At 41.7% G+C, this 21,426-nt stretch overlaps 2 protein-coding genes and 1 long non-coding RNA gene across 3 annotated transcripts; all 3 read left to right on the top strand.

Annotated features, from left to right (window-relative positions):
• The first annotated feature begins 3,306 nt into the window (after positions 1 to 3,306).
• Positions 3,307 to 4,001, top strand: LOC306732857. Its single transcript, XR_013770932.1, has 4 exons — positions 3,307 to 3,385; positions 3,481 to 3,560; positions 3,634 to 3,719; positions 3,828 to 4,001. It is a non-coding gene; the product is annotated as an uncharacterized lncRNA (long non-coding RNA).
• A 3,851-nt stretch (positions 4,002 to 7,852) lies between these two features.
• Positions 7,853 to 11,133, top strand: LOC306733070 (uncharacterized protein). Its single transcript, XM_079214258.1, has 7 exons — positions 7,853 to 8,114; positions 8,269 to 8,314; positions 8,630 to 8,722; positions 9,003 to 9,119; positions 9,759 to 9,800; positions 10,419 to 10,490; positions 11,009 to 11,133. Exons 1-7 carry the CDS (start codon positions 8,058 to 8,060, stop codon positions 11,047 to 11,049), a joined length of 468 nt encoding a protein of 155 aa, XP_079070384.1. The 5' UTR covers positions 7,853 to 8,057; the 3' UTR covers positions 11,050 to 11,133.
• A 314-nt stretch (positions 11,134 to 11,447) lies between these two features.
• On the top strand, positions 11,448 to 21,105 carry eif3c (eukaryotic translation initiation factor 3, subunit C). The gene is made up of 23 exons (XM_079214400.1): positions 11,448 to 11,563; positions 12,427 to 12,544; positions 12,631 to 12,696; positions 12,789 to 12,978; positions 13,161 to 13,286; positions 13,557 to 13,608; positions 14,087 to 14,211; positions 14,327 to 14,460; positions 15,016 to 15,163; positions 15,392 to 15,495; positions 15,792 to 15,933; positions 16,162 to 16,287; positions 16,528 to 16,621; positions 16,781 to 16,968; positions 17,596 to 17,820; positions 17,904 to 18,095; positions 18,287 to 18,458; positions 18,553 to 18,712; positions 18,925 to 18,990; positions 19,227 to 19,314; positions 19,406 to 19,571; positions 19,709 to 19,750; positions 20,459 to 21,105. Exons 2-23 carry the CDS (start codon positions 12,447 to 12,449, stop codon positions 20,734 to 20,736), a joined length of 2,982 nt encoding a protein of 993 aa, XP_079070526.1. The 5' UTR covers positions 11,448 to 11,563; positions 12,427 to 12,446; the 3' UTR covers positions 20,737 to 21,105.
• The last annotated feature ends 321 nt before the right edge of the window (positions 21,106 to 21,426 follow it).

Genomic DNA, 21,426 nt, shown 5'->3' with positions numbered 1-21,426 from the left:
ATAAAACCATGAGAAATATCCAAGTCAAGGAAGCAGAAAGTAAAATGCAGCATGAAGATAAAGATAAAGATTTACAAGCCGAAAACATTACGGTCAAATTGTGTCCAATCACAAATCTGAGTGTAGAAGAAGAGGATAACGTGCACGTAGAAGAGGCAAAGATGCAGAGGAACGAGGCAGATTCAACAGTGACGCATGAGGAAGTAGAAAACTGTGATGGTCGAGCAGAGCTGGCCTGTAAAAAGGAGAACAACTCTGATGAGGGAGCAAAACAATTAGAAAATGAGCTGTCAGTCTGCGAAGAGTTGTCAGATAACGACAAAGATTTCAAGGGAGACCCAGACTTTACTTTACTGCATGTTGAATTACAAATGGCCTATGACAAAACTGGCATTGAGTCTGAGGATGAGTCATTTGTTTATGAGCAAGAGCACGTGGTAGCTCATAGAAGTGAGAGTGATAATGTTGAGGATGTAAAATGGGAGAAGGAAGGTGCTGTCGTTGAGGAAGAAAATGTGAATGAAGAGGCAAGCAACCAGACAATAGATGAAGCGCCAGAGCAGGAGGACGCCATCAAAACAGTTGCAGAAGAAAGTCAAGAAGAAGACATTTTAACTGAGCGTGTGACACACAGCGAAGAAGTAGTGCAGAATGCTAAACAAGAGCAGACCACAGCGGAATTACCAAATGCAGAACAAGTGGATGTGGCTAAGGACGCTGATGTGCAAACCAAAACAAGAGAGGTGGATGATGACAAGGCAGAAAGCCTGAGCATGCTGATCAATGACAAATCTGATATGACAACAACACACATTTCAGTAGATGAGGGACTTTTTGATCGGGATCAAGTAGAAGAAGAGAGGCTCTTCAGTGAAGTAGGCAATGAAGAAAGTGTTACGGAAATAGCAGGTACAATGACCTCGAATGCGGTAAAACCTGAAGGCGAGACTGGACAGGAAATGAATGGAGAGTTTAAAAATATTCCCCTGGGGATATGTGAAGGCCAGGTTGTTGTCTCGCAGGAGGTAAACTTTCCAACATGTGCGGAAACACAAGAGGAAGTTCCTGAGTACAACAATGTGCCTGGGCAAGATGAAAATACAACACAAAGGTCCCAGGAGGAAGGAGATTGCGAGGAAATCCAGGGCAGCAAATTACCAGACGAGGTGGAGAGCAAAGAGCCAGAGAGCCTTCAAAACAGTGGCTGTCGAACCGGTGCTGACTATTTACTGGTGACGGAGCATATGGAAGAGAACAGCTTTGATGCTGGATTGCCTCGAGAAACGGAGAAACCACTTGTTGAAGCAGTAACTCAAGATTCAGGACATTTATTTGAAGAAGAGGAAGGAGAATTACTGGTTGACTCAATGAAGACGGGCATTGAACACTCAGAAAAAGAATTTGAGTCAGACATTGGCTTAACAGACGAGATCCGTAAGGCGGCAAAAGAGACGCAAGATGGGTCTGAAGAGATGTTGGTTGAATATGAAGTAGACAAAGGGTTATGTGATTCCAAAGTAGCTGATGCTGCTGGAGGTGGCAGTGGGACAACAGGAGCATTGACAGCAGAGGAAACGTTCCTCAAGGCTGAAGGACAGAAGACGACAGAGACAAGCCTCTTTCAGGAATCCGTAGATGCCCCGAGCTCAGAGCAGAACCGCAACAGGACTCAGAGTTTACTGGAAGACATAACTGAATTTGGATTCCTGAAACAGTACGATGAGACTGAGCCTAAACTACTTGAAGATGTAGAAACTCAAGTTTCAGGGATAAATGTGGAAGAAACAGGTGATGAAGTTGAGGAAGTGACAGCAGAAGATGGAACCCAGAGCGAACATGAGATGGAGATTTTACATCTGCAGGTAGTGGGTCTGGCAGAATCTGAATTGTCTCGACCAGTTGGGTCACTGGAGACGAGAAATCAACAGTCAGACGAAGAGATTGAAATAAGCGATGAGATGTTGACAGACTCTGAAGCAGCTGATGAATCAAAGACAGCAGAGTCCAAACCAAACGATTTTACTTTGATTTTAAGAAAAGGAGGGGCAAAGCATGCGACAGAATCAGAAGGGAGTTGTGCTGAAGAAATGGTTTGCTCATTCAGTGGAAGTCAGGATGTGATCGATGAGGAAACCCTCGACTTGTGGCTACAGACGGCTTTGTCAGAGGACAACGATGGCATGATACTACAAGTAGAGCCGCCGCCTGGACAACAACTGGAGCCATCCAATGAGTGGCAAGGTGAAATATCATCAGTGCAGACTGAGAAGGATAAAGAGCAGCTTGTGGAGTCAAATTCAAGGGAATCTGAATTAGAGAGTGACACAGAAATGTCTTCATCAACAGTAGAGTGTGGATTTTTGGACCAGTCTCTCAGTGAATGGGGGACTCAAAACAGTGAAACTCAACTACTCATATCAACTAGCACTGGGTCATTTCAAGGCATGTATGACACATTAGCTATCGTGTCAGAATCAGCAGACCTCTCTATATTGTCTACCCAACAACCTAACTCTGAATCTCAGGACATATTGATGGAGGAAGTAGCTGAAACAGGGCAGTCATATCTGAAAGAGGAGGAAGCGATCGCTGGGACAGGATGTCACCCTGATTCAGGAATCGCTTCACCAGAACCCAGACATCTGAATCAGGAATCAAATGAATCACCCGGGAAAAAAGTTGAATCAGTAGAGACTGAAACTGGATCACGGAAAGAGAATGATGCTGAGGTGTCTGACTGGAAAGACACTGAAGAAGAAGACTTTAGGTCCCTGACAGAAGTTTATTCTATATTCAAAGTCGAGGAAACTAAAGCTGAAGATGAGCCTCTTAAGATGACTGTGTCTGACTCTCCGGATGAAATCAAACACTCAGAATCAGGAGGATCTAGATCCGGTTCAGAGGCGTTGTTCAAGGATGAAATGGTTTTGACAAAATCTGGTTCACAAGGCAATACCGGCCCTGAATCCGAGAGGAAGTTGCCCTCGGTGGACGAACCACAGCCCGGGTGGTCCGAAGATGTTGCTGACGGGGCAGGACAGCCATCAACCAAGTCTGAAGATCAGAAGGAGGTATTGCTTCTAAAATAACTTATTTAACCATATAAAAACATCTTAATGAATCATGAAGGAAATCAGACAGCATTCATAACATATAGAGATGGTGTGAATTGAGTTGTGTTTGTAATTGCAGGTCAGCCATGCCCTTGACTTTACTGCGCAAAAGTCAAGAATTTCTGTTAAAGACCCTCGTGTAAGGCCACCCAAAGATCCCCGCTCCCTTCTTCATATGCCCTCATTGGATCCCACACCCTCTCCACATCTGTCTGCTAAAGTCCCTGCAGGTGTGCCTTTGGGCGGCTTGGGCTTTGGAGTAAAACTGCCTGGTAGGTCAATTACGATAAATGGAAAGCCAGTAGCTTGAGTCTTTAATGCCATATAATTGTTAATCGCTAAATGGTGTCACACTTTTTTGCTTTAGGGCTTGGTGCAGGATTTCCTGTTTTAAAAAAGACACAACGGGTGGTGAGAGATAAAAATAGTCCAGACACCCTCTCACAGGTATTATTGATAATCTTTTAATACTATTTTTTTGTTTTGTTGATACATTATTAAAATGCAACAAAATGAACAGGAGACAAAGCCAGAAGAGAGGAGTGACACTCACACCCAAGATGAGGCACAACACAAACCTAAATGGATGCCGCCAAGACATCCAGGGTAAAAAAATCTAAAATCTAAGAGTATTGACATTCTAATAGTATAACACAAAATAGGCATCTTGTGATTAGACATTTTCTGATTTGTAGTTTTCTCCTGTGTCCCCAGATTTGGAAATCCACTTATGTCCGAGCTGAAGACCAAACTAAAGAAAACCACAAAAGAGTGAGAAGATGAATTGTGATGCTTTGTAGGAATTTTAATATAATATATTAAATTGATTTATTGTTGGTGTATTTATGAAACTGAACACAGTGATGAAATGCCCATTGCGTCAATTACTTGCCCTATGTTTTATAATAAAGCTTAACTAAAAAAAGAAATCGTCATTTTTTTATACACGTGTAAGAAGTGGGAACTTTGCTGTGTTTTCACAATAATCATATTATCTCAAATCTCTCTGGGATGCAACTGGACTGGACTAAGGATGGGAGAGAATAGTGATGGAGAAGGGGGGAGTGAGGATATACAGTAGGAGTACAGTAACTGGACTGAAGTGGGGAAAAATAAACGAGCCAGGAGTATGATAGTGTATCTGTAGGGTGATGAGGAGGAAGATTGTTGAGAAGGAAGGGTTTAAAGTAATTTTGAGATTCAAGGACGGAAATGATATCAGGAAAGTATGTCCGGTGACGCTGAGAAAGGAGAAAGTTGGCGAAATTTTGATGCCAAAGGTGTTGGCTGATGGCGGCTTGTTGATCAAGTGTAAGGACGAGGGGCAGAAAGAGGAAGCAATGAAGCAACATGGTGGTTGAGAGCGCTAAGAAGGTAAATGATGGGCCCTTTGTGAGAGGCGTTATATATGGTATCCCAGTGGAAGAAGAGGTGGAGGAGTTGAGATCAAGTATAAAAGGGTGGGGGGGATTATAGGGATTAAACGTCTGCAAGCTAGAAGAGGGGAGAAAGGGAGAAAAGTGCTGCTGGATTTCCAAGAGAGAGTGTTGCCTGATACAGTCACTGTGGGATATATAAGGTACAGAGTAAGAGCATATGTGCCACCACCTCTAAGGTGTTTCAAATGCCAAAAATATGGACATATGCATGCAAAGGGAAGCAAAGGTGTGGAAAATGTGGAGGGGAACATGAGTATGGGAAATGTGAGAAGGGGACAGAGCTCAAATGAAATATGGTTAATTCAAGTATAAGCAAGTCAGAAGCTGAAGTGGTGATAAAGGGACAGATCAAAAATATATGGCAGAATGAATGGAAAATAGGGAGCAAAGGAAGATATCTGTTTAAAAATAAACCATTGGTGGGGAGTGCAGGATCGAGTGGACGGAATAGAAAAGAGGAGAGGGCAATAACAAGGATAAGGAATGGCCATACAGGTCTTAATAGTTCCCTCTATATTATTAAAAAACATAATGACGGAAAGTGTGAGTTCTGTGGGGTAGAAGAAACGGTAGAACATGTGTTATTGGTCTGTCAGAGGTACGAGCCAGCGAGAGAAATAAAAAATAAAAATGGTCTAGAGAGATATGAGAGGGAAGTATAATGAATGTATTAAAGAAACACTTGATATATGTTGGGGAATTATTCTGGAATATTTAGAGGCAACAATGTTAATGAATATAATTTGATAGAATAGAATACTTTAATTTTTCATTTACATTTTTTAATTTATGTTTGTTTGGTTTGTTTGTCTGGTTTTCGTTTGGGATTGTATTGGGAGTTACTTTCCTTAGTCCACACTCCAGATTAGTGGGTGGCGGTAATGCACCCGAAAGCTGTTTGACAACCGCCATAAAAAACAATAAAAGAAGAAGACGACAGTAGATCACAGTACCGCCATATCGCAGGGACCAGCCCTCTCTCTTGAACTCACGAAGAAGAAGTCTTCCTCTGTAACCAATCAGCGCGAGGAAAGCTGGTGACGTTGTTTGAACCAGAGCGGCGCTCCAGTGGTTTGGTGAGGGACTTTTCGATATTGTTTTTGACACTTAACTAGGATCGAATCTAAAAAGACTAGTTAACGTCTTTTCACGTATCTAAACCTCCGTCAATAAGTGCCGGTTGAAAGTAGGTCAACGTTATTTCCGGTCTCCCAACTAACGTGTCCAAGCTAGCGCGAGTTTAGCCTCGAGCATAACGTCACTAACGTCACTGTGACCTCTCAACGTATAACTTCAGTGGGCAATGGTTTCTTCACGCTGTGTATTTTACCTGCGCTGCTTATGATCATATTGAGATATCGCAACGTAATGTGTTTTCTGCCGAGCTAAACTGAAGGTAGTTGTATTGTTGTTGTTTTCACACAAGCATAAACCAGTAGTAAAGCCAGTTTGATATCAGAGCTGGCAATAAGTGTGTCATATTCCTGTTGTAGCTACGTGATCTGGTAATGTAAAAGTAAAAAAATATATTGTGTTAATTAAATCGCTGCAGGCACTGAGGGTCGGAGCTGACGAGTGGACAATGTCTAGGAAGTCATTAAATGATCCGGCGGCTCCTGTCTCCTGGCGGGATGAATGCTTGCCAGATATTTCACTCCTTGATGAAACATGTGGTTCACCTTTTCCTGGCAGCATGCTTGCTACACCTGTAATAAACCGCAGGTTTACCTCTCTCCAGCCCTCCCAGTTGAGTTCCTCCACCGATTTAAACACCACTGCTCAAATACCCTGCCCGCCGAAAAATACCCTGGATTTTCTCAAATCTGAATTGAGCAGTCCCAAAGCGGAGAGTCAGACTTTCAATGCTAAACCTTCTAGACAGACTGGCCCAGAAACGTTGTCAGAAACAAGCCCAAGTCACGGTGCTCAAGAAAACAATTCTGAAGTCCACTCTGAACATAATAGGACAGCAAGTACTGACACTGATGAGAAGATGGTTGATGCTCCTATGCGCTGGCTGGATGACCGATTCTTCCCAGAAATTACTCTCCTTGATGTCACACGTGAATCAGAGGTATCTCACGAAGGAGAATTGTCTTCTATGGAGGTCACACAGGGGAGTATTTTGGAAAACAGTAGGCCTTTACTGGAGCCCAGTCGATCAAACATGGTAAAGATTCAAACATCAGCTAAAGAAACATTTGATACTATTTCTTCTGATGTCACTCCCAACATGAATTCATTGAGTGCTGTGACTGTTCAGTGTGCTGCATCACAGTTCTCAACTTCTGACATGCAGTGCAACACTAGTTCAAAGAATGTCACCTTGGAGCTTCATGGTGAACCTCTGGTGACCTTGAGTGCTGCGGAAGCTAACAATGAAGAGCCGCTTACCAGCCTTGATGCTGAGTTGACTAGCAAGGAGACACGACCAAGCCCAGAAACATCTGGGTCTATGAACAGCACGCTAACATCTCTCCTGCCCTCCCAGTTGAGTTCCTCCCCCGATTTAAGCACCACTGCTCCAATACCCTGCCCTCAGAATATGACACTGGATCTTTCCCCATCTAATGGAAAACATCCCAAAGCGGAGAGTAAGGCTACAGATCAGGCTACTTCATTCTCAAATAACACCACTGAAACTTCCCTCGTTATGACTCAAACTTTCTCAGCTGTGAAGGCAACCGGTTCATCTGATATGCAGAACGTCACTATTGATAGACACAGTCTTCACAAATCCAGCAGCAATACTTTTTTAGGGGATGCGGTTGCTGCAATCGTTTGCCTCCAAAACAACACTTTTGATGCTAAACCTAAGCAGAATGACACAATGACCTTTTCAGAAACGAGTTCAAGTGACGTTTGCCGTAACACTTTCGACAAGTCCACTCCTCCTGAGTTCTGTAATGCAACAAGTAGCCCTAAAGAAATCAATTCAGAAGCCCAAACTCCAGAACATAAAGGGACATTATCTAGTACAGACCCTCGTACCAAGATGGTTGACACCCCTGAGAGCATGTTTGATGTTAATCCAGCTGTTGAGGTGGCTTCTGGAGCTGGCCAATGTGAGACTATGGATCAATCACAATCAGGTCTGCCTTTGACAGATGGTCTCTCCGACACTCTGGGCCATCAAAAAATGGATGTGGAGAACAACAAAGCAAACACATTTAATTTGGATGAAAGCCTAGATTTAAGGGCAGACACTTTTATCACTTCAACACCAATGACTACCAGTACAATTGTAAGCATTAACATACCTGAAACATACCGGAAAAAAACCATAGTGGCACAGAAAAAGCTGTATGGGGACGGTGTCAGTAAGCCAGATAGTCGGTTTCCATCCGATGTACCATCAAACATCGCCTGTGAACGAAAAACGTTCTTGGCACCTCCAGCTGCTAAATCCCTTTTGCCTCCTTCGAGAGCTGCACCCACGCTGTTGAGACACAAGCCAGCCTCCACACTTTCAGGAAGGTTTGATGAGTTGACACCAGGCCTGCCCATGACTAGACAAAGAACCCAAGCTTTGAGAAACCCTGCTGCTCCTAATGCACCCCAGGTAAAAGGATTTTTGTCTTTTTGTAAACAACTAAGTGTACAAAAGAGTGAAGGCACATTTTGTTTCATGAGTGAAACCAGCAAACTGCACAGAAGCATTGACTGCATGTACTGATGTCTGTTGATGACTGTTCCTCTGTTGTTGTTTATTTAAGACCTCAGGAATACCGTGCTTTTCGAAGTTGCGCACTTCAACAACAGGTAGGCGGTGCGTTTTATTTTTTAGAAATGTTTAGCTTGGTGGTTTGCAGTTTTATTCTTCATACATCTTGAAGGTAAATTATTAGAAGTGTGGGAATGAGCAAATGTTACAATTTGTGAAGTGCTATTTTTTTTTTTCTACGTTTTTTTTGTGGTCTTGCTGTACAAACGTATGTTATTTCTAATACAGTCGTATTTCTGATCCACAACAATAAACAAAGTGAACAAACGAAACGGAACTGCTAGCAAGACAATTAGTTAACATGAATTTGAATGTAATTGTTGGTTTGTTTTCTCCCCTTTTTACACAAGCAGCATCTAACCCTAGGACCCCTAGGACAACGACTTCACAAACAAAGCAATCCCAATTTCAAAGTGTATTGCCAGTGACAAAAAGGAAGAGAATAGGTAAAAACGCATTCAGTTCATTTAATTGTTTTTTGCATTTTAAAGACCTAAAGATAACTGTGAACCCCTCTACCTAAAACTGTGCAAATGTATTTATGATGGTGTTTAAAATCAGGACTTTTCTGAGCTTCCTAAATACAAACTCACACTTTTTTTCATGCTCAATTGTGCCATAGTTTGATGTAATTTGAGTTGCTAGAGGGTTTTATGGTTAAGTGTTTTCAGTAAATTTGGACTTTATTTGTGAGTTACTTACCTGTTCTTTATCGCATGCTTTCAGATGCTGCAGTGCCAGACAGTACTGCTGCTGAAACCTCTGGCAATGCTGTTAGCAGACCCAGAGCCCTTAAACAGCCTGCGAGCAGCCATAGAGCTTTGCTCGCGAAAACAAAAGGCGGTAAGCGGGGGGGAATGGATGGCTAAGGCCACTGGAGGTCGTTTGGGTCTAATTTAATCAAACCTCTGATGAGTCCAATAACCTATTTGGTATATTATCGAATGGACCTGTTTGTGAGCCTACAGGCTGACTCTGCATATTAAGTTGTGGTTACTTTTATCTTTTCTATTAATTAAACATGTTTAGTGTAGCTCTTAATCACAAAGGTCAACATTTCCAATCCTTTTTAAAAGGATTAATTTTACAACAACTAATAAAAATGTTTTTGGCCGTTTCAAATGTTTTGTTTACATCAGTAATGCTTGTCCATATAGAAGTGTCAGTTATAATTAATTATAAACATACTTTTGATGCATCATAATCTGCTTATAGCACTCTTTAAATTATAGTAATACACACCGAAATCATAACATCATGATGAAGCATGGTGCATTATACAATACATGGGCGTGATGGAAAGTGGTAACCTCAAACTGGTGACTGTTCACTACCATGACCACATAGCGTTGGCTGGGGGAAGCAGAAGCAATGTAGGGAAGTTATACATCAGGTAGCCACATTCACTTATCCATGTTTGATATACAGACAATAAAAAGCAGACATGTCCTCAGTAATGTAATGATTGAAATTGTGTTGCAGATTGCGCCAACTGCGTCATGCTTGAACGGAGACTCAAAGAAGGTAAGTCTAGTTACTGTGGTTTAATCTATAATAACGTGTATTAATAATGTTTTTGAAAACATCATTCTCCAATGTTCAAGAATTGAAGAAATATCAGTGCCTTTTACGATCCCTCAGGTGACTTTTTCTGTATCAAATAGTTGCCTCAGTAATGACATCATATGGGTATAGGTGGACTCTGTCCCAGGTTGGCTTAGGAGGAGTTGCACTTGGTTTAGATCTTGTTGTTGCAGAGTAATGTATTGTTCTTACTTCCAAACTAAGGATTTTTAGATAAATAAAGTATCTAACTAATTTATTGGGATGCAACAGTTGGGCTATTAAGGTGATGTCTTACCTGTAAAGCTGTTAAATCATAACATCATGATGAAGCATGATGCATTATAAGTATAATGCATTATACAATACATGGGCATGATGGAAAGTGGTAACCTCAAACTAGTGTCTGTGGATGATAGTTTTGCCCGATCACTACCATTACCACATAGCGTTGGCTGGGGTAAGCAGAAGCAATGTAGGGAAGTTATACATCAGGTAGCCACATTCACTTATCCATGTTTGTTATACAGACGATAAAAAGCGTACCTGTCCTCAGTAATGATTGAAATTGTGTTGCAGATTGCGCCAACTGCGTCATGCTTGAACGGAGACTAAAAAGACAATCGGAAGACATACGGAGACTCAAAGAAAGTAAGTCTAGTTACTGTGGTTTTATCTATAATACAGTGTATTAATAATGACTTTGAAAACAACATTCTCCAATGTTCAAGAATTGAAGAAATATCAGTGCCTTTTACAATCCCTCAGGTGACTTTTTCTGTATCAAATAGTTGCCTCAGTAATGACATCATATGGGTATAGGTGGACTCTGTCCCAGGTTGGCTTAGGAGGAGTTGCACTTGGTTTAGATCTTGTTGTTGCAGAGTAATGTATTGTTCTTACTTCCAAACTGAGGATTTCTAGATAAATAAAGTATTTAACTCACATGTTGGGATGCAACAGTTGGGCTATTAAGGTGATGTCATACCTGTGACACTGTTAAGCAGTGTTCAACCCAAACTTCCATTAGTAATCCAAAAATCCCACCTTGTCCTCTTGGTGTTTCTTTGGTCTGGTCTCATAAATGTGTCAAGATCCCACTTAACATTATTATTGTTTGTCCCATGTTTAAAATTGTTTTTAATGCAGCTATCCATTTTTTGTTCCAGAGCTGCTGAAAAAAAAAGACAAGGCTTTTGAAAATAAATGAGTGTGAGTGTGTGAGAGAGACTGATATAGCATTTCACATCTTGACATTTGTGTATATTTTAATGACAAAAAAAAAACCTACGGTTCTTACTCTTGTATTTTAAATAAATAAATTGTGTGAATTATCTGAAGAGTTGATTGTGCTTTGTTTATTATTACCTTCTCTGTTACAAATCTCTGACTTTATGCATATTAGATTAATGTTTTTACGTCTGGTGAACTTTACGTTTCCCCCACTGGATGGCAACATAACGTCGGCCTGTTGCTGTCGTCGCTCTGCCGTAAACCATCCCTGTGCTTCGTCGCTCTGCCGTAAACCACCCCTGTGCTTCGTCGCTCTGCCGTAAACCACCCCTGGCTGTGCGTCCTCGCGCTAGCCTACTTCCTTTCCTGACGCAAGTGCCCGGCAAGGCTGTTAGCACGCCTTTATTTGTAGCCGTTTTACCGCAAAACTGGATTTCAAAACGATTCCAATAAGGCAGACACACCGCAAGATAACTTTCATAAGGACGTAGGTGAGCATGTCTCAATGTTTGATTAAATGACGGGCGGTTTAACGCCGCTTTTAGGTTATTTAAGGTAACAGGCTACACACGCGAGGAGGCCCCATGCCCTCTCTATCGTTAGCTTAGCAACAACCGCCGCGCCACGTTAGTGTTCACGTTGTATTATCAGATGGAAATCTCGATCATTTATAGGTTGCGGTCTGTGGGTTTTGAAGAAAAAAAACTTGCCGTGTAAAACTTGTAGCTGCAACCAAATTGTGATGTTCAGTTTAATTGACTACTTGTAATCCATCTGTTAGCGCCAGACGGCGACGATTGTCGTTGCATATCAGATCATAGAGGGGCAGACTTTACCATTTGTCTGGAAAACTACATAACTGTTGAATTAACGTGAACACGTATTGTATGTCAGCTCTCGAAGTCTTGAATGATCTGTTCGTTATTGAAACAACACAAGCGAGCACTAGTTTCTTAGTGGCTGGTTCTAATCGTGTGTGTGTGTGTGTGTGTGTGTGTGTGTGTGTGTGTGTGTGTATATGTGTGTGTATATATATTCTCGCACCAGCAACACACTGAATTGCAATGTCTTATTCAGTTAATATCCTTAATTATGTTTTACCACGTTACTGTAATGGGAATTGACAAATGTACTTGCTCAGCTGGACGTTACTTAAAAAAGAGGCTCACTATTTTGTCCTTGCCTTAAAATGAAAACAGTGCATTTTTAGGGAATATAGTTTTCATGCATATCTGGCAAGCAATAGGAAGCTAAGATGTTATTCTACAACTCTTATCATGCAGCACCGATTTTTAACAGATCAGGTGCAATTCCTTTTTTTATTTTCCCTCATATGTTAATTGTGTCTTCGCAGATTGACCGCTTCCTTCAGCAATGTCTCGTTTCTTTGCCACCGGGTCTGACAGCGAGTCAGAGGAGTCCTCATCGGCTGATGAGATCACCCCTAAAGCACCCGGAGGAACTTACAAGCAGTTAGTACAATTTACAATGAATCCTATCATCATGACTCAGATTTGACTTTTTGTAGTAATCTCACACACGTGTATTGTTTTCACAGGTCGTTGCTTCTTAGTGATGATGAGGAGGACACTAAGAGAGTGGTGCGCAGCGCAAAAGACAAAAGGTTGGTGTGGTACCTTTTTAAGCAGCATATCTTAAAAACTGTACAGATGCTCTTATCGGGTATTGGTCTGTAATCATTATTGTGCCTCTTAGGTTTGAGGAGTTGACCAACCTTATCAAGACCATTCGAAATGCCATGAAGATTCGGGACATGTCCAAATGTCTGGAGGATTTTGAGCAGTTATGTCGAGCCTTCCTCAAAAGCAAGACTATAGTGGACAAAGAGGGTGTTCCCCCTTTCTATATCCGTCTTCTTGCCGACTTGGAGGACTACCTGAACCAGGTCAGTAGCTCATAGTGAAACCACCACTCAAAAAATACCAACGATGTAATTTAACAATGTTTTTTGCTTTGCCTGCTGCAAATCAAGTCTGTTAACCTTGGTTAATGCACTCTGACATGATTCATATCAAAGTCCCCACTTTTCCAGTGGAATATAAATAATCAACATTATTTTCTTTCCAGCTTTGGGAGGACAAAGAGGGCAAGAAGAAGATGAACAAAAACAACGCGAAAGCCCTCAGTACACTACGTCAGAAGATCCGCAAATACAACAGAGATTACGAAACAGAAGTAGCTGCATACAAGGAGGTAAATTAGGAAACTGTTTGTCAGTGGTTCTAAACGTTGCTGATTATGGGATTTTAACTACACTTTAAGATTGAAGTTAGAGGTGGGAGGCTTTTTAAATGTGTAACATGAATCTGTGTGTGATAAAATAAAAGAGGAGCCTTTGCCTACCATGTATTGTTGGACCAAGCTTCTCAGTGTCCACCTTTCAGACTGTGGCTGTACTCGGCAGCTTCTGTGTGTGTGAAAGATAGAAGTAAAATCTTCTTTTCTTCTCTTTCCCTCTGTTAGAACCCACAGGAGTCTGCTGATGAAGAGGAGGAGAAGGAGGCAGGGGATTCCGGTAAGCTTGTTGTATGTGCAGGTGTTTATTTTTGTATCACAAGAAACTGTTAAATATATAAATAAACTTTTTATCCTAACATCAGTGTAGATTGTTAAAATATGTTTGTATAGAACAGGTTTGAGGCCCTTCAGGGTCCTGTAGCACAGGTCACGTAAATCATTGCATCAATGTGTATAAATTAGTACAGTTATATGAATCAAGATTGTATTTGATCGTAAACAGGAGTCGAATTAATTTACAAATAGTGTTACAAACAATAGCATTTACAAATGTCACTGAGAGAAAGTCTTAATTTACCCAAAGATAAAATCTTATTTTGAATTTGCCGCATGTAAGCTTTTTTTCATTCTGTGTTTATTGCTGTTGCAAACATTAAAAAGTATGCCTGTATCACAGTTGAGTGTTTATATGTTGAGACCTCATAATGATTCCATTGTGCTCATCTCAAAATTCATCCGGATGTTTGTTATTCAAGGTTCCTCTTCTGATAGCGAGGGAGAGGATGGTGAAGATGGAGTGTCAGCCAAGGCCTTCTTAAAGAAAAAGCCCGAACCTGTCCCAGATGCCAGCAAGTTCCTCAAGTCTGCTAAAGGATCTGGGGTAAGAGTCCAGCAAACCATATAAGAAGAGCTACAGAGAGAGAACAATGAGTATCCTGCTGCAAAATTCCTGATTCTAATATGCTGTGTTTTTTTTCTTTTTTCTCCCTTGACAGGATGAGTCTTCTTCTAGTAGTGATGATGATGATGATGATGGAGATTGGGGCTCAGACACTGTAGACAGTGGCAGTGAGAGCTCAGATGTTGGGGAGGAAAAGAGCGCTTCCCTGGCTGTGGTCTTCCTTAAGAAGTGAGTCTTTCCCTCTGCATCGTTCTTCGTGGATACTTAAAACTTTTCCTTTTTTTTTTTTTAAAGTATGTAGTGCCGGAGTATTGATTTGTTTTTTGACGGAACAGGATTCTCTTAATTTTTTATAATGGAAGTGCTTAAAATATTTGTTTGATTTTTGTTTTTTTTTACATTGAAAATCTACAATTTGCAAGTAATATGCAGTAATTTTCCAAAAAACAACGTATAGACAAAACAAATAATCCCTCTACATCATCACCTGTGACCCACTATAAGTATTTGGTATTTTCTCTTTTTTTCCCGTATTTTGCTAGGTTCTGAATGTTTAACATCAGCCAATGATAGTGTGCACGGTGTGCTTTGAATGCTGTGTATTTACAAACAGCAACCAACAAATGTATCCTATGATACATTTGATGGAAATTAATCATTTATAGATGAAAATTATAGCAAGTTTCAGCTCCATTAGGATCAAAAGAAGATCAAGCCATTGTTATCCCGCTTACAGTATCATGTATGTATACTTACCACCACACACTCTGTGTCTGTCTTCAGGACCCATGAGAGTGAGAAGTCCAGTGAAAAGAAGCTTGGGAAGAAGAAGAAACCCAAGAAAAAAGAGCGTCTTGAGGAGGAGGCTGAGGAGGAGGGAGCAGAGGAGGCCGAGGGAGGCTGGGAGAAAGTGAAAGGCGGTGCCCCAATGGTACAGACAAAAGAGATCAAGAGCTCTTTTTGTATTACTTTTTTTCTGCTATCAAGATTGCTGATGATGAAACAAGAAAAAAACAATATATTGTGCACTCATTCATATTCGTCTTTGGCACAATGCCTTGTAATGTATTTTAGCACCGTTTCATGGAAAGCTCAGAATACATTTTGTCTCAGGGAATCAACAAATTATGTCAATATTTATGATGTGTGCTATATTCAGGAAAAGCCGAAGATGTTTGCCAAAGGCACAGAGATCAATGTACCAGTGGTGGTAAAGAAGCTGAATGAGATCCTGCAAGCAAGAGGCAAAAAGGGCACCGACAGGTAACATAGAATCATTCACTGAAGCTCCACTTTAGTGAAGAAAATATGACTACACATATCTTTTGTAATAACAATGCTCTTTAAAAAGAAACTGCCAAGTAGGAGCCTTTCTTATACTCTTGCATATCTGTTATTTGTCCTTGCAAGTGTTATAAATCACAAGGAATGAAAAGGCTTTGTACAAGTGACACATACAATAATATTAATCGGTGCAGAAAATATTAAAAGTGAAAGTAACTATTAAAATGATGGCAATTTCGCTGATTCTTCTCGCTCCTTTTTTCTCCCTCTAACAGGGCTGCCCAGATTGAACTTCTCCATGCACTAGCGAACATCGCTGCTGAGAATAACTTGGGCCACGGTGTCCTGGTCAAGATTAAGTTCAACATCATTGCCTCCCTGTATGACTACAACCCCAACTTGGCAGCATTTATGAAGGTAGGAGCCATTTTTTTTCTAAATGTTGAATTCAGAGTTTGTACCTGGTTGAAGTTAAACAATTTTGTGTTTAAATTCCTTAAAGATCCAATATCCATGTTTTTTATATTGATAATAAAATAATTGACATTCATTATAGTATTTGGTGTGTAAATTATGTTGAATGCTTAAATTCAAACTCTGATCCTGGTGTTTTTAAAATGAATCGTTTTGACTCTTTGTCCTAAGCCTGATATGTGGAAGAAGTGCCTGGAATGTATAGATGAGCTGCTGGACATCTTGTTTGAACACAGCGACATCTTCATCGGGGAGAATATTGCAGAGGACAGTGAGAGTCTGATTATCTCAGACCAGGTATTCCATTTTCAGTTTTTCACATTTTTGGGTGGCGCTTGTATCCATTATCTGCATATTATGGACATTGTCTGCATTATTTAAATGTATGGGGGGTTGTCATTTGTCTTAAACTTACATGGAAATAGTTTACCTTTTACACAACCGTCAGTCTTTTTTTGGTTGTGTCTTGTAAGACCAGACAGAGGATGGCATTGCAAGGATGGCATGTATTTATTGCTTTATTTGTGTGTTTTTTAGCCATTCAGGGTGCGCGGGTGCATTTTAACATTGGTAGAGAGGATGGATGAAGAGTTTACCAAGATCATGCAGAACACAGATCCCCATTCACAGGGTGAGCTATTCCAGAAAACAGACAAGTAATATTTTTAATTGAGTATCATCATTTTAGATGTGAAAATAAATCTATTTGAAAATTATGTTGATGGGATGCCTAAAGGGTGTTTCTAATATTTCTAGTAGCTCATTGCTCTCTTCTCCACTTTTCCTCCAGAATATGTTGACAATCTGAAAGACGAGGGACACGTTTGTGGCATCATTGACAGGCTGCTCGACTACATGGAGAACAAGGGCAGCACAGAGGAGATTTGCCGCATCTACCTTCGCAGAATCATGCACACCTACTACAAGTTTGACTATAAGGCTCACCGGCGCAGCCTAGGCCTTCGGGAAGAATCCAAGGACGAGTCTAAGGAAGTGTCCAAGGACGAGTCTAAGGAAGTGTCCAAGGACGAGTCTAAGGAAGTGTCCAAGGACGAGTCTAAGGAAGTGTCCAAGGACGAGTCTAAGGAAGTGTCCAAGGACGAGTCTAAGGAAGTGTCCAAGGACGAGTCTAAGGAAGTGTCCAAGGACGAGTCTAAGGAAGTGTCCAAGGACGAGTCTAAGGAAGTGTCCAAGGACGAGTCTAAGGAAGTGTCCAAGGACGAGTCTAAGGAAGTGTCCAAGGACGAGTCTAAGGAAGTGTCCAAGGACGAGTCTAAGGAAGTGTCCAAGGACGAGTCTAAGGAAGTGTCCACGGACGAGTCCAAGGAAGTGTCCACGGGCGAGTCCAAGGAAGTGTCCACGGGCGAGTCCAAGGAAGTGTCCACGGGCGAGTCAAAGGTGAGAAAAGCACGAGTGTCCTTCACATGTGTGAGAGAGAAGGACACTTATCTTGCATTACTATGTTAGCAAGAAAGAGAGCAATGTTTGTTTTCCTGGCAGACGTCATGTATGTGTTTACAGTGTTTCGCCATGAGAAGCGCAGCTGTCTCTATAAATGTGTTGATGAGTGTGAGGTGCTGAAATGTGTCTCTGTCTGTCATTTAGTCCGAGCAGGACCAGGGAGAAAGCGAGGGGGAGGACAGCGCTGTGATCATGGACCGTCTCTCCAAGTTCATCTACTCCAAAGATCGCACCGACCGTATCCGTACCTGCGCCATCCTCTGCCACATCTACCACCATGCTCTGCATTCACGCTGGTACCAGGCCCGCGACCTGATGCTCATGAGCCATCTGCAGGACAACATCCAGCACGCTGACCCACCCGTACAGGTAGGCAGAAGACATTCATTTAGGGTTCTTACATGTTTTCTTATGTAGCTTTGCATCTAAGTAAATATTTTTCTCTCGTCTAGATCCTGTACAACAGAACCATGGTGCAACTTGGCATTTGCGCATTTAGGCAGGGCATGATTAAAGATGCCCACAACGCCCTGTTGGACATCCAGTCCTCTGGCAGAGCCAAGGAGCTCCTGGGTCAGGGTTTGCTCATGAGGAACATGCAGGAGAGGAACGCAGAGCAGGAGAAGATTGAAAAGAGAAGACAAGTAAGTCTGGCATGAGCAGTAAACTTCAGACTAAGATCATGTTAGTTTTTCTTGTTGATAACCTGCTGGTTGTAATCTGGCTTTGCTGACTAAATTCCGTGTGGTGTATGAAAACAAAAATCTGCCTGTGATTTGGTCAATCGCTTCGGTTCAAACTGAAGACCTTATCATTGCTTTGACCTTCCTTACAGGTGCCATTCCACATGCACATCAACCTGGAGCTGCTGGAGTGTGTGTACCTGGTGTCAGCCATGCTGCTGGAAATCCCCTACATGGCCGCGCATGAGTTTGATGCTCGCCGCAGGATGATCAGCAAGCAGTTCCATCACCAGCTCAGGGTGGGAGAGAGACAGCCATTGCTTGGTACGCAACATATCCCCTAACAACTGGTTACACCACAATGTTTAAATCATAGAAAAAAAACGAGAGGATAACTGTAGCTCTCTTTGTCCTCCAGGACCCCCAGAGAGCATGAGGGAGCATGTGGTGGCGGCCAGCAAGTCCATGAAGATGGGAGACTGGCGTACCTGCCACTCATTCATCATCAATGAAAAAATGAACAGTAAAGTCTGGGACCTGTTTCCTGAGACGCAGCGAGTGCGCAAGATGCTTGTCAGGTTAGCATCCACCATTCTAACTAGAAGCTAATTTATTGTCGAATGTGCATTATTCAACCTTATCAAGTTACTGTTTTGACTTCAATATTTAAAAGATAATTTATAAATCAATTAAGGGAATTAAAACTTAATTTACTTCATATCAATTAAATCATTGTGCTTCCCTACGTAATTTAATTTCAATGACTTTCCTGATTGTTTCCTTTTTATAGGAAGATCCAAGAAGAGTCGCTGAGGACTTATCTGTTCACCTACAGCAGTGTATACGACTCCATCAGGTAAGCACATGATGCCCCTGCAGTCGCAGCTAAAGTATTGGTTTGTGTGGACCAGTCTGCTTTCAACTGAAGCCTCAGTTTATATCCACTGGGACCAGAATTGGCTCTAATCCACTGTTGCACTTCCTACTAGTGTTAGTACGTAGTCATAAAAGATCAAGCAATGCTCAATTTAATGTCTATGAGAATTTGTATTGAGGGGGAATAGTGATACAACTTTTGTGTCTGTCCTCCAGCATGGGGATGCTGTCTGACATGTTTGAGTTGGAGATACCCACAGTTCACAGCATCATTAGCAAGATGATCATCAACGAGGAGCTGATGGTAAGCTTCCATTGCATCTTTATGTGCATAAATTTTGTTTTATTTGTGCAATTTATTGTGTTCTAAATGTTTTCTGTCCTCTTGCCAACAGGCGTCGCTCGACCAGCCCACACAGACCGTGGTGATGCACCGCACAGAGCCCACCTCCCTGCAGAACATGGCCCTGCAGCTGGCTGAGAAACTTGGCAGCTTGGTGGAGAACAATGAGCGCGTCTTCGACCTCAAGCAAGGCATCTACGGAGGATACTTCAACAGAGGTGAATTTGGATAACACGTTTCACTGTATGAAATATATACCATATATGTTTGCATGTTGTTTACACATCTCTTATCATTATGGGTTGAAAAGTGCGCATGGTATGGAAATAATGATAACTTGTTCTTTGTATTACAGATCAGAAAGGTGGCTACCAACAGAACAAATCTTACAACAGAGGTATGTTACTCCAGGGGCTCAACCTTTTGTAACTTTATGCACACATGTGTTATACCACAGGTCAGCCGTAATTCCAAAAATATGTTCCGCTTACTCATCACTCCCTTCTATTATGAATATAAACCTAATGTATTGAGTCATATTTCCTCAAGTATTTATTTTTTTATTTCATCCTACTATTTGGCAGTGCCAACGCGTCTCACTTGTGGCGCGCTGAGACCCAGTGTTTAAAGAATAGCCCACTGAGGTTGCACTTAAGATGCAAAACATGTTCTGACCACATGATAACCTTCCCAAGCCAACATGCTTTATTCATTGCTGCTTATTACTATGTCACTTGTGTTAGCTTGCATTTAATCTGTAACTAACCTGTAATACATTCAAATGTAAGGTTAAGGGTTGAGTTGTGTCCAATGAGGAAAAGTTAATAGTGGTTTCTTACGGCAACACTGGAAGGTGGAGGGAAAAGCCGTCTGTCATAGAGACAGGGGAGATACAATATATGTAATATTGAAGCAATTTGACCATCCAACAAGCAGTTTTGAAGAAGCTTACTTGCAGCTATGGCTAATTTTAAATGGTTTAACTTTGGAATTGTGTGCAAACCATTAAATCATTGTCAGATGAGGTGAATTGCTTTTTGTCATTAAATCCTGCCATGTAGACACTTGTTGATGATTATGTTGTTTTCTTGTCCCATGTTTACAGATCAGAAAGGTGGTTACCAGCAGAATAGGGGAGGCTACAATCGAGGCGGCTACAGAAATCAAAACTACCAAAACCACCAGGACGGTCACCAGGGCGGCCATGGGGGCGGTTACCAGGGCGGCCACGGGGGCGGTTACCAGGGCGGCCATGGCGGTGGCCACGAGGGCGGCCGTGGGGGCGGCCGCGGGGGTGGTTACAGGGGGGGGCACCAAAACCACGGGGGCGGTTATCAGGGAGGTTATCAGGGTGGATACCAGAACCACCAGAGCAACTACTGAGCTTGAAACATGTGGCTTTCAGTCTCTACAGCTGAACTACTCTTCATTCCATGACCGTAACATCAATCTGGGTTTCTGTGCTCAACACTTGGCTGTGGGCTTTTTCCTTCATTTGACTCAAAACCGCTTTCAGTTGATGCTGAAACGGCTGAGTATTATTGCAGCAAAAGCCCTTCCCACTGCAACTGCTTAGTGTGGTATTTCAGTACGGCCAACTTCTTTGGACAAAAGAGTTTTCAGGTTATTATTGCGAGTAGAAAATTATATAATAAAGGCATCGCAGTGGGACTGGCTTGTGGCTGTAAGTTTAGTGCCAGGTGTTTCAAGTATTGTTGACTTATCTAATAAACAATTACAACAATTAAACAATGCGTTTTGTTTTTATTTGAATATGAATTTAATTCAAAGACCATGTCAAAGCAGGAAACAAAGAGATGATGTAAAGTTTAATTCTTCCACACTAAACTCCATGGCAGTGAAAATCATTAGCATTATGGCTCAATGTTATAGTGGATGGACCAACATCCAGCCTTGAGCGAGAAACTCAGGGTTGTGCCTCGGTCACGTTTGACACCAAGCAACTGCATGACGGTATCGCCTTGTGTTCCCTTGTGGCTTGGTTCATTCAAAGTTTATTCTGTTACAACTCTGCTGCAGGTTGCTTTTCTTTTCTTAACAACCCCAGCGTCC

Source organism: Taurulus bubalis (genome assembly GCF_910589615.1).
Source record: "Taurulus bubalis genome assembly, chromosome: 2".
Taxonomy (NCBI): domain Eukaryota; kingdom Metazoa; phylum Chordata; class Actinopteri; order Perciformes; family Cottidae; genus Taurulus; species Taurulus bubalis.
This window is presented reverse-complemented; position numbering and strand designations above follow the sequence as displayed.

Coding starts and splice junctions, on each gene's coding strand:
- LOC306733070 (XM_079214258.1), top strand. CDS start 8,058: ATGACTAGACAAAGAACCCAAGCTTTGAGAAACCCTGCTGCTCCTAAT. Junction 8,315..8,629: donor GTTGCGCACTTCAACAACAG/GTAGGCGGTGCG, acceptor TTACACAAGCAG/CATCTAACCCTAGGACCCCT. Junction 8,723..9,002: donor GACAAAAAGGAAGAGAATAG/GTAAAAACGCAT, acceptor GCATGCTTTCAG/ATGCTGCAGTGCCAGACAGT.
- eif3c (XM_079214400.1), top strand. CDS start 12,447: ATGTCTCGTTTCTTTGCCACCGGGTCTGACAGCGAGTCAGAGGAGTCC. Junction 16,288..16,527: donor GTCTGATTATCTCAGACCAG/GTATTCCATTTT, acceptor TGTGTTTTTTAG/CCATTCAGGGTGCGCGGGTG. Junction 17,821..17,903: donor ACGCTGACCCACCCGTACAG/GTAGGCAGAAGA, acceptor TCTCTCGTCTAG/ATCCTGTACAACAGAACCAT.